At 44.6% G+C, this 12,303-nt stretch overlaps 1 protein-coding gene across 6 annotated transcripts in view; it reads right to left on the minus strand.

Annotated features, from left to right (window-relative positions):
* The window catches only part of DLC1 (DLC1 Rho GTPase activating protein), a 422,870-nt gene that overhangs the window by 8,735 nt on the left and 401,832 nt on the right, over nt 1–12,303 (minus strand). For all 6 annotated transcript variants that reach the window (XM_064368818.1, XM_064368819.1, XM_021673878.2 and 3 more), the window contains 6 exons: nt 11,345–11,408; nt 7,780–9,203; nt 6,575–6,751; nt 3,247–3,406; nt 2,920–3,118; nt 450–663 (listed from right to left, as the gene is read on the minus strand). In XM_064368818.1, coding sequence (XP_064224888.1) covers nt 450–663; nt 2,920–3,118; nt 3,247–3,406; nt 6,575–6,751; nt 7,780–9,203; nt 11,345–11,408 — 2,238 coding nt within the window. The remainder of the gene's footprint in view (nt 1–449; nt 664–2,919; nt 3,119–3,246; nt 3,407–6,574; nt 6,752–7,779; nt 9,204–11,344; nt 11,409–12,303) is intronic.

Here is a 12,303-nt window from a genome sequence, read left to right on the forward strand (position 1 = left end):
CTTGAATCGGGAGGCAGAGGTTGCAGTTAGCTGAGATCATGCTACTGCAGTACAGTCTGGGTAACAGAGCTAGATTCTGTCTCAGAAAGAACTATTTAAACATACATTTAAACATTGTATAACTTTCAGAAGCAACCTAACCTTCACTAGCATAACTAGGCCCCAAGCCTGTAGCTAAGAAATACTTTCCAAGTTTCTTTAGAGCTCAGGAAAAGTATCAGTTGGATGGATTTAGTCTGTGGAGGTTAAGTCCAGTGAGACTATTTTGTCATGCACTCCAATAGACCAGTCTCAGGTACGTCTTTATTGGCAATGTGAGAATGGACTAATACAGCAGTCTAACTTTCTTGCTTGTTTCAGGAAGAGTCCCACAAAACTACAGCTACTGAGTATCCTAGGAGGAATACAGGCTGCCCTATCTGTGCACGCACCTCCCATGCAACCCGTACCTGGGAGAGGAATTCTCCCTCTTCAGGGTGTTGAGATGGAAGAGGGAAGGCGCCAAGCACACAGCCAGGTTGGTTGGGGTCATCTGGTTTTCTTTCACGGCTGCTGTGACATCGCTCAAGAAATAAAGCAGGGTCTGCAGAACCTCCCGGTTCTCATCAGGCAGCAGCATGATGGCAGCCTTGATGGCCTGCAGGCGCTGGTCCTTGGGCACATCTGCACGACACCAGCACTTTCCCCATCAGCTTGGTGAATTCTCATGGACATTGCAAGGGAATGTCCCAAGGCAAATATCAGCATCAAATACCTCAGCCCAGTACTGAACAAGCACTTGTAGAAAGTGTACTAGAGGTTAATACGGTAAAAATTATGAATTGCCACCGGCGTCACTACCCTCAAGTATTTCCTGCCTTGTGGAGGAGTCAGAAAAAATTTTTCAACACCCACAATACCTAAACACTCTTAAATCCACCTCAAGAGTCCGGCTCCAGAGGATGCCTGTTCTTTTAGTTTACAGAACAGATTTTTCTTTTCTAAGCATGAAAAAAAATTCCCTAATTTACCAATCTCGGTAATGGAAAACACTCTACACTTATACTTTTGTTTAGTGTCGATGAAAAATCTTATCTGAGAAATGCGTAAGAAGGTAAGAACAGTGATCTCTCAGCCTTGACTACAAAATGTTCAGTATCTCTGGAGATTTTCATGAGTTTAACTAATTTGCTCATTCTTGAAATGGGAAAAGTAAGCTGCTAAAATATTCAGTTCTGAACTGAATTGAACCAAAAATATTCAGTTCAATTAATACATGTTAATAACTTGAATGAGTAATTTCTTAAGTTTTAAAAAGCATGCTTGAGAGGCTGTTATAAAAATGCATATGAATATGCAAAATATATAAAAATGAAAATAAACCTATACACAATCTACTTGTAGAAAATGCTGAAGCCCATCATCAGGTCTCCTTGAATAGACAACTCTTTTAAAGAACATGTGGTGGAAAAATCAAGTCACTCAAATGTAGCTCCATAGGACAAATTGATTAAACAGCTCCATGGTTACAACACATAACAAATACCTTGGCGAGGAAAATGTGACCTGTGTTTTTATAAAATATGAAAGAATGAAACAACTAATGAAATAATCCAGACCAGCTCCATTTCTCATACAGTCCACTGTGCCAGTTCTAGAGACAATTTGCGCGCTAAGAGAGGCTGCTTTTAAATTACATTGCTGTAATACCACACTGAGCCAAGAAAAACACAAGGCTGTAAAAGCTATAATCCTGATCTTGATCATTAATTTAGACAACTGTTTTCTTTAAGCTTTACATAAAAGTGAGAAGGGCATGGGTATTGTTTTCCCAAGTATTTCTGGCAGAGACTGGGATGAATAACAGAAAAAGATTATTTATTCATTTTACAGCAAGATAAAACACACAGACACTTGTGAAATTTTAAAACCAACAGCCTGCAAGAGGGACATGAAGCAACTAAACTTTCTGTAGACAAAGTAGAGACAGAAAGAGATCTTGGTACCTGATATTTACCTGAGCATCTTAGATAACACTGTTCTAGAAACTAATCAAAGCCTAACTTGGGTCTGCAGGTAAAAATGTACAATTGCATTAGTCATTAGAGACTGGGAAATTTATTTTCACATCATTCATTTTTTTTTTTTCTGATGGAGTCTCGCTCTGTCACCCAGGCTGGAGTGCAGTGGCGCAATCTCAGCTCACTGCAACCTCCACCTCCCAGGTTCAAGCGATTTTCCTGCGTCAGCCTCCCAAGTAGTTGGGATTACAGGTGAGTGCCACCACACCCGGCCAATTTTTGCATTTTTAGTAGGAGATGGGGTTTCACATGTTGGTCAGGCAGTCTCAAACTCCTGACCTTGTGATCCACCAGCCTTGGTATCCCAAAGTGCTGGGATTACAGGCGTGAGCCACCGTGCCTGGCCACTGCATCATTCAATAACTAACCAGAAACCTGTTCTACAAACAAGGGGGCAAGGAAGAAAATGATGACATGGGTTTTCAAGAGGTCACCATACAGGTCCTCTTGTCAAAAGAACACCATCAAGGCTGGGCACAGTGGCTCACCCCTGTAATCCTAGCACTTTGGGAGGCCAAGGTGGGAGGATCACTTGAGGTCAGGAGTTTGAGACCAGCCTGGCAAACATGGTGAAACCCCACCTCTACTAAAAATACAAAAATTAGCTGGGTGTGGTGGCACACTTCTGTAGTCCCAGCTACAGGAGGGTAGCTGGGAGGCTGAGGTGGGAGAATTGCTTGAACCTGGGAGGTGGAGGTTGCAGTGAGCTGCGGTCATGCTACCACACTCCAGCCTGGGTGACAGAGTGAGACTCCATCTCAAAAAAAAAAAAAAAAAAAAAAAGAATGCTATCAAGGAAAGCTTCCATTGGTCCCATTTTTCCCCAATGCCAGCAAACTTAAGATCAAAGGACACTCACATTGGTAGATCTGTAGAAAGGTTTCCGAGAGTTTGTTTGTCATTAGTGGCTCAGGAAGATCTCGAAAATACTGCTTCAACATGTCTGCCACGTCATAAGCAGACTGTCCTTCGTAGTTGACACAGTCTATGGGACCCTCATTCATCTGGCGCAGAGCCTGAATCCGGGACTTGACCCCCGATTTTCTGAAGAGCCCAACCTTTTGGAAGAACAACACTTTGTGTTGGGTACATTAACATGGAAGCAGTGTTTACACCACACAACTAGAAAAAGCTGCATGCAATCAGAGCTCCCCTGAGTACACGAACCCGCAGGCAGCGCTCTCACCTGATCCAAACAATGGTTCCGGAGGTAGCGCATGGCCTGCTGGATGCTCTGAGGCAGCGGTTGTCCTGTGCGCTGCACATTGACCGTCAGAGGGACCCCAAACACACTCCGGTCCTTGTAGTCTGGAACCTTGATCCTTTTCATGAACTTGGGCATGGCCCTGTTAAAGAACACAGAGATGGCGGTGTTGGGTGGGGAAGATGTTCGCTCGTCTTTCTACACTTGTCCACTTCTGTAGGTAAACCCTGGGGGCTCCAGATCTGTGCTAATATGGCGGTTATTTAAATGTAAATTAAACAAAATGACAAATTCAGTTCCCCAGTGGTACTGGCCACACTTCAGGTGCTCCTTAGACTTTTGTGGCCAGTACCTACTGTTTTGGCCTATGCATATAAAGAACATTCCTATCATGCAGACAGTTCTCCTGGACAGTGTTGTTCTAGATTTTCTAAGAGCTGGGCTTGTCAGGTCCAGTCTCATTTCCTCAGGTGGGAGTGTCCTTCCACCTTGAACCTGGAGAATTGGGGTCTACGGTCTTAAGGAAGCTGATGGATCTCCTTATAGAACGGTGGTATAGGAAGGAACAAGCAGAAAACAACATACAATATCCTAATTATGTGCTTCTGATAGAGTGTGAAAAACAAGGTCCTTTTGTCTTGAAAAAAAAGGGTAAGAATCACTTCTGACTTCTTGATGAGATCCAAAGCATTTAGGGTCAAAAGGTGCAGGTAATACATGACGGGAAAACAGCAGTGAGAGCCTGATACACTGAGAGCCAACTCCAGGGCTCAACAGTGAATGACCTGAAGTCAAAATAAATTCTCCTGCTGATGACCCCGGAGAACATAACATCTTTAGGTTTCTAAAGGAAGATGGAAAAGGAACAATGGGGGTTTTGTGAGTCAACCCCAGGACCCCAGCCTCCCCAGTGTCCTGAAACCAGGTCCACCCCAGCAGTATACGCAACAGCAGGAAACCCATGTTATGCATTTCAGGCTGTCAAGCAGAAATTCCAGCTCTCCAAATGACCTCTCTTAATGGGATCCGAAAGGGCAAGGCCAAACAGGAAAAGAACCTTGTGTAGGATTCCTCCCGGCTTCACAGATCCCACAATGTGAGGCTTTTACAGTTGGTTTTGAGTCACTGGAAACGCTGACTAGAACCCAAGAAGTATTACGGACTTTCAGATTCTTGAGGGTTTGGTGGGTTGGGGGGGTGGGCAACTCAGAGATGAGAATCTAAAATATGCAGTTTTAAATAGCCAGCAGGGAAAACATTACTCTAAGCACAGAGGAACTCTAGAGAAGAGAGACCGCTTTGAGTTCTGAATGCTCACCAGCAGCCATGACATGTTACTGTTTATAGCTCCAGGAAAGGTAAAACGAAAGAGCAGAGTTAAGTTTGTATTTCCATACAGTTAAGTATATGGTATCACGCCTATAAGTGTGTATAATACTCGCTTTGTCAGGGGAGAACAGCCCGGCGGCGGAATGTGAAAAGAACACATTACGATCCCCACCGAGAATCTGAAGCATGTGAGGATAAACCGGTCAATACTTATTTCTGTCATTCAGAACAAACAACTTCTGTATTTAGCAAGGCTCACATAATAACAGCCTTTGAACAGGAGGTGCTTTGATGCTGAAGTTAAATCCACTACGAGTCCTAAGAAGAGGAGGAGCTGGAAACAGAAAGCACAGTTTCCTTGCTTTGCTGACTTCTCAGGCAACTTGGGCTTGCTACGGAGCGCTGCTAATGAAATGGGCGGCTTCTCCATTTTTATCAAATGCAGTAGATGTGCAACTGGATAATAAACACTCAGATTACTGAAAAGAATTTAAGGATTCCCAGCTGACACTGAAAAATGCACTGAGATGTCAATCTAGAAACATTTCTCTGCCTTGCACTGATAGTAGAAAAATTAAGATGTACCCAGATTAGGTGATATCCATGACCCCATCTAGCCTTCCAGCCTACCCTCACATTCTACATACTAAGGAGCTATGTTGTTCAAAGTAATTATCAACAATTCGTACAATGCATTTAATCTCTACATTTGAGTCTAAAATATGTTAAGAGTAGTGAATTCCTTAAAATAATTATTCACTGTTTGAGGGTCTTTGCTAGAAAAAAATATAACCTGAATTCTTCACCACAGGTAGATTTTTTTAATGATGCTACAAATATTCACATCCAAAATGATTCTTTTTTTTTTTTTTTTTGAAACAGGGTCTCACTCTGTCACTCAGGATGGAGTGGAATAGTCTCATCTCGGGCTCACTGCAGCCTCTACCTCCTGGGTTCAAGGGACTCTCATGCCTCACCTTCCCCAGTAGCTGGGATTACAGGTGCGTACCACCATGCCCTAATAGTTTTTGTACTTTTAGCAGAGATGGGGTTTCGCCATGTTGGCCAGGCTGGTTTCAAACTCCTGGCCTCATGTGATCCACCTGCCTCAGTCTCCCAAAGTGCTGGGATTATAGGCATGAGCCACCGTGCCTGCCCCAAAATGATTTCTAAAAACAGGCATGAATAGGGTTATATGGCCAGGTACTGTAAATCAAGAATTTCAAAGATGGTCTCACTAAATCTTAATGTTTTTCTTTCCTTCCGTCCAAAAATATGATCTGATACTGTGCATATATTTACCTATTTCTAACATTCGGAAGGAGGTGTTTTATTTCTAACATTGGGAAGGAGGTGCCTGTACCATGTGATGCAAGAGTAATGTATTCTTACTCCCATCGACTGGTATCAGAGAGTTGAAAACTCAATCAACTAACCCACACTGATAATTTCCTAAGTCTCCACTGGCTTCAGCATTATCAAATGTGGCCTCAAGAATGTAGAGTGGCTGGCGTGGTGGCTCACGCCTGTAATTTCAGCAATTTGGGAGGCCGAGGTGGGTGGATCCCTTGAGCCCAAGAGTTCAAGACCAGTCTGGTCAACATGGTGAAACCCCATCTCTACAAAAAGGGAAAAAAATACACCTAGCTGGGTGTGGTGGGGAGCAACTGTACTCCTACCTACTCATGAGTCCAGCTACTCTGGAGCCTGAGGCAGGAGAATCACTTAAGCCCAGGAGGTCAAGGCTGCAGTGAGCCGAGATCGTACCACTGCACTGCACTCCAGCCTAGGTGACGGAGCAAGACCCTGTCTCAGAAAAAGAAAAAAAAGACAGAGAATGATTGCCATAGGATGACAGATGAAATATTGAAATATATTAATAAAGGAGAGAAGTGTCATTTTCTTAATATGGGAACAAACTCAAGGAGCTGACCAAAAATATCATTTTCAACAACAGCTGACTGATTATTTAAACTCTTACCAGCTAAAACCATGCTTGTTAGAAGGTGTGTATTTCTCCAGCAGGGCTGTTAGCTTTAGGAGTGAGTATTTCTGCAGCAGGTTCATCTGGGCCACAGACTGGCAGTTTATCTGTAGTGATACAGAGTTGAGGCTTGGCCGATGTGAGCTCTGGAAACTGTGCCATCTCAGTCGGTGCCTACGAGAGAAGAGGAGAGGAAAGTCAATGTGAAGGCTTTTTATTTGATTTTATTTATTTTATTTTTTCTGAAACAGGATCTTGCTCTCTTGCCCAGGCTCGAGTGCAGTGGTGCCATCATAGCTCACTGCAGCCTCTAACTCCTGGGCTCAAGTGATCTTCCTGCCTCAGCCTCCTGAGTAGCCAGGACTACAGGCCTGTGCTACCATGTCTGGCTCATTTTTAAATTTTTTGTAGAGATGGCATCTCTCTATGTTGTTCAGTCTGGTCTCAAACTCTTGTCCTCAAGTGATCCTCCCACCTCAGCCTCCCAAAGTATTGGATTACAAGTGTGAGCCACTGCGCCTGGCCCAAAGGCTTTTGAATAGGTAGAGGCAACATTAGCAATGGGTTGCTTGCTGGCATCTTGTCTTAGGAACTGAGAGGACTTGATTTCTATTCCATGCTTTTATCCCCATTACGGTAAAATATACACAATATAAAGTGCACCAATTTCACCATTTTTAAGTGTACAGTTCAGTGGTACTAGGTTGATTCTCATTGTGTGACCATCTCCAGAACTTTTTTTTTTTTTTTGAGATGGAGTCTTGCTCTGTCATGAGGGCTGGAGGGCAGTGGCATGATCTTGGCTCACTGTAACCTCTGCCTCCCAGGCTCAAGCGATTCTCCTGCCTCAGCCTCCCAAGTAGCTGGGATTACTGGTGCCCACCACTACACCCAGCTAATTTTTTGTATTTTTAGTAGAGCCGGGGTTTCACCATATTGGCCAGGCTCATCTCAAACTCCTGACCTCATGATTTGTCCACTGCGGCCTCCCAGTCCAGAACTTTTTTCATCTTCCCCAACCAGAACTTCATACTCATTCAATCATATCCATTTTTTGAATTTTGGTGCTTTGACACCTTCCTTAGGAATGAGCATGGCTAAGAATGCCAGACTCAATCCCATGTCCTCCCACAGAACAGGCAGAGGCAATCTCTTTCTGACCCCCAGTGCCCCAAACCTGGAGGGAGGAGAGAAGTTCTTACCTGTTGGACCTGGTTAGGGACGCCCCAACCCCAGAATCCCTTCTTTCTGGGATGTCGGAGGGCTCTTCCGGTTCATTCAGGGAGTTGCCTGTGCTGTCCAGGTCACTGGGTGTAGTTCGGTCGTTGTCTACATCCAAGTGTATCTGTTTTGGAGAGGATGGGCAGGGAGAGATCGAGTCCAGGGCTGAGTCCGAGTCTCCCTCATCAGAAAATTTCTCTGACCATTGATTGACTATCCGCTGCATCCCCTTCACGTGGTAGAGGATGTCGTCCAGCTCGGGGAAGATGTCCTCGTTCTCCAGATCTGCCAGGTCCCCTGAACTGGAGTAGAGGATGGAGCCCGGCACATTGTCGTAGATGCTCAGGCGGCTGCTCATGGAGCTGGAAGAATTGCGCCTCTTCAGTTCCTTGGGGCTGTCGCTGCTGTTTTCCCTCCTGAGGCTGATGTGGCCAGGGCCATGGAAGCTTCCCGTCCTCCAGTTCACAGAGCCGTTATTCCCCGACGAGGAGAAACTGCCATTGGTGAGGGCCTTGGGGAAAGTGCCAGGCTTGTGATCTTCTGGGATGTAGAACACCGTGTCCTCTGGGTAGCTCTCGCGGTTCTTAAAGTTCTGCTCCATCACGTTGTTAAATGTTGACTGATTGAAAGGATCGAAGCCCTCCAAGTACATGCCCACCCGCTTGTTGCAGGCACTGAGGCTCCGGGTCCTGGTAACAGGGCTGGGCGTGCTGACGGCGCTGCTGGTCTCCGACTGGCTGCTGCTGCTGCTGGTCTGCGTGGAGTTGGAAACGCTCCTCTTTCGTACCATCGGGACATTGATGCGGTTGCCGTTGAGGGCGGAGATCTCCACGCAGTTGAGCTGCTTCAGCTTCTCCTCATCCACCCCCTCTTGCAGGATGGGCCCGCTGATGATCAGCCCCAGCTTCGAAGGCGCTTTGTGCTTGCTGTGATGGGAGCTCTTGAGCTTCAAGCTCTCCATCCGTTTCAACAGACTGCGCGTCTTGGACTTGGCATTTTTTTCATGGCCTTTCATGCTGAAGCTGAAGCTGGACAGTTCCTTGGGAGACGGCAGGCTGCCGAAAGAGTCGTCATTGCCTGCCAAGTTGCTGGAGGAGCAAACGCTGATGACGGAGTTAGTCCGGGGGGTGGCAGTGTCCTCGCTGGGGGGCGCGTGGCTGGGGAGGCTGCCAGTGCTGCTGAGGCTGCGGACGGAAGACACCTCCTGGCGCTCGCTGAGGTCCATCAGCGTGCCTCCGGGGCTTGCTGTGTCCTTTGGGTGGGAGTCGTCTGGGGACCCAGGGACTGGGTCCTGCTTTGGAGAAAAGACATCAAACTCTTCAAGCCGGGACCACCTCTTGCTGTCCCTTTGGAAAGTCCATTTGCCACTGATGGCACAAGGCTCATCCTCGTCTGAATCATCACTCTGCAAAGACAGAAAGAAGCCATTCAAACACTAGGCTGGCAGCCAGCAGGGTGCAGGGCATGAGGTTAGGGCAGGCCAGGCAGCCAGGAGGCTGCTTATAATATGCTACTAGTGTCAATTCCCCACTTGTACTTTATTTTAATTTAATTAATTAATTAATTTAAGAAATAGGGTCTCACTCTGTTGACCAGGCTGGAGTGCAGTGTCATGATCACAGCTTACTGCAGCCTCAAATTCCTGGGCTCAATTGATCCTCCCACCTCAGCCTACCTAGTAGCTGGGACTACAGGCAGGTGCCAACATACACATCCAGTTTTTTTTTTTTTTTTGGTAGAGATGGGGTCTTGCTGTGTTGCCCAGGCTGGTTCTGAACTCCTGACCTCAAGTTATCCTCCCACCTGTGCCTCCCAGTGAGCTACAGTGCCCAACCCCCACTTACATATTCTTTTCCTTTTTTAAATTTTTTGTAAAGAGGAGGTCTTACTACGTTGCCTAGGCTGGTCTCAAACTCCTGGCCTCAAACAATCCTCCCACCCGGGCCTCCCAAAGTGTTGGGATTATAGGCATGAGCCACAGTGCCCAGCAATTTTTTTTTTAATAACAGAGACATATTTAAAGAATTTAACAGGAGACTGCCTGACCAAATGTTGAAAGTTTAATAAGAGTTATTTTATGGAAACTCTGGGATCTATAGGCTGTTCTTTAATTGCTCACAGAAAAAACTTCTGAGATGGTGAAAATTCTAGGCATGCAAAATATTCTGAACTGAAGTCAGCAATGAGCAGACCGCCTCTGGACCGCTTTCAGTTGTGCTGTCTTTTGCTGGAATGTTTATCTTCCCTCTCGCAATTAAAAAGGTAGTTTTCAAACACTAAGAAGAGTGGCAACTTAAGTCTCCAGACACTAAAAATTTATAAGATCTCCTACTGGACTAAAGGGGCCATGAATCAAGGTGGGTCATTACTCAGCTTCAGTCTACTAACAGTGCTTCGGAGCCTCTTACCAGTACCTTTTCTTCCCCTCCCCCATAAGACATAAGAGCTAGTGTTCAGGCCACAGCTGTCCTGTGGAGTTTCAACATCAGACACGCTCCAGCCAATTTAACAAGGCTTCACAAATACCCAGCCCTGACAGCTTGCGGTTTTCATAAACACTAAGGAACATCTTTGCTGATAATTCCCGATTTATGTACAGGATTCAGGGATATGCTGTCACATGGACTATTGCATCTGGGCCTTTTCGGCAGGATATCAAAGGGTACAATTAAGTATGATATATATCTTTTCCACTGGTGTGGAAAATATCCTATGACCAACTTTCACAGGACAGTGAGTGGCAAGCATGGCGCGCTGGCTCGTAGGGCTCTTCTACACAGCTCAGTGGGCGCTGAGGTTCCAGTTCGTTTGTTTAAAAGCTTCAATTCCCAAAGAAGGCAATGTTTTTCAGTTCAGGGACTCTGGCATAATTAAAATTTGTACCCGGAAGTCAGAAATATGTTCTTTGACCAGACTTATTTCTGTTTACTCTAATTTGTGACACTTAACTCCCAGTACTACACCTACCTCCTCTCCTAAGATCACATAAAAAGTCTTCACAACTCACACACAGAAGAAAATACCATCCAATTCAGTTCTGTACCATTTGACTAAAATGTGTAGGATTTCCTGCCTTCTCCTCTTCCTCCTCCAATTCCTTTCCTCCCTCCAAATCTCTTATTATTCTTCAATATCTCACAAATCGGCCTTCACTTTCTACAGCTCTGAAGCACCGTTATTGTCATATTTGGGAAGACAGAAGAGCAGAAATAAACTTCAGTTTGTTTCCTCTAATGAGCAATGGAAAAATCCACTGGGATTCCTTAAGCATGATCCCTTTATTACGTAGCAGGCATTGAGTTAATACGCAAAATAATCGATGATGTGATCAGCTCCAAAACAACATATAAAATAATGTAATGGGCTAGTTGCATCTCTTGGCTTCAAGTACATAAGGCTATCAGTCTAGATGATACCATTCAAGATGTAGATGCTTGCGGAACCAGAAACTAAGAGTTTGAGAAGCAAAGCCTATTACAAAACACATCATTCACTTTTTTGTTCACCCCTTTCCCTCTCATTCTATTACCCAATTTGTATACTCACTCGTTTCCGATGAGGACTAATTTCTAGCTTCATCACCGCGCATTTGTTTAAAGTATTTAGACGCCTATAGAGCAAAGAAATTCACGTTAACAAAGACAGGCAACCACTCACGAATGAGTGGACAAATACCTGTTTGTAAACATTTAATCTATTTAAAGAGTTTCTTGGAACTCAGTAATGTCTAATACCTAGAAGAGTATTAGGAACTTCTTTAAAAAGTGAGTTGTTTAAAAATATCTTCATATTTCTTAAGTTTTTCACTTTAATTTTTATATTTCAGTGTAAAATGCCACACAGCTATGATACTGTCAAGTCTCTCTGATTCTTCAACTCTCAATAAGTTGTTCTCACTGAGAAAAATCATTCTTCCAGTAATTCTGAGGTTGAGCCATTATGGACCACCACACATGGTGCCAAAAAAGAAGTTTGTAGCTGGGCGCAGCAGCTCACATCTGTAATACCAGCACTTTGGGAGGCCAAGGCAGGCAGGAGTTTGAGACCAACCTGGCCAACATGGCAAAACCCCATCTCTACTAAAAATACAAAAATTAGCTGGGCATGGTGGTGGGCACCTGTAGTCTCAGCTACTTGGGAGGCCAAGGCAGGAGAATGGCTTGAACCCGGGAGGTGGAGGCTGCAGTGAGCTGAGATCATGCCACTGATCTTCAGTCTGAACAACAGAGCCAGACTCCATCTCAAAAAAAAAAGAAAAGTTTGTGATGTCTCCTTTCATAGAAATAGAAAGAGCAACAGGATAAATAGTGTCTTGAATCTCAAATCAAAACTCGAATTTAAAAAAATTAGTTTTAGTTATCTCCAATCAATCATAATCTTGGACAGCCTGTTTAAAATTGTAGAGTCCTTGCAGAGAAAGGAAATTGGAGCCCTCTTGAATATCTGATATTTAAAACAGCTAGGATAAAATAATGTGTGCTATAGTCACAGTAATAGGACAAGAG

The sequence above is a fragment of the Aotus nancymaae genome, unplaced genomic scaffold, assembly GCF_030222135.1.
Source record: "Aotus nancymaae isolate 86718 unplaced genomic scaffold, 86718_ANA_hifiasm-v0.15.2.pri h1tg000079l, whole genome shotgun sequence".
Lineage (NCBI taxonomy): Eukaryota > Metazoa > Chordata > Mammalia > Primates > Aotidae > Aotus > Aotus nancymaae.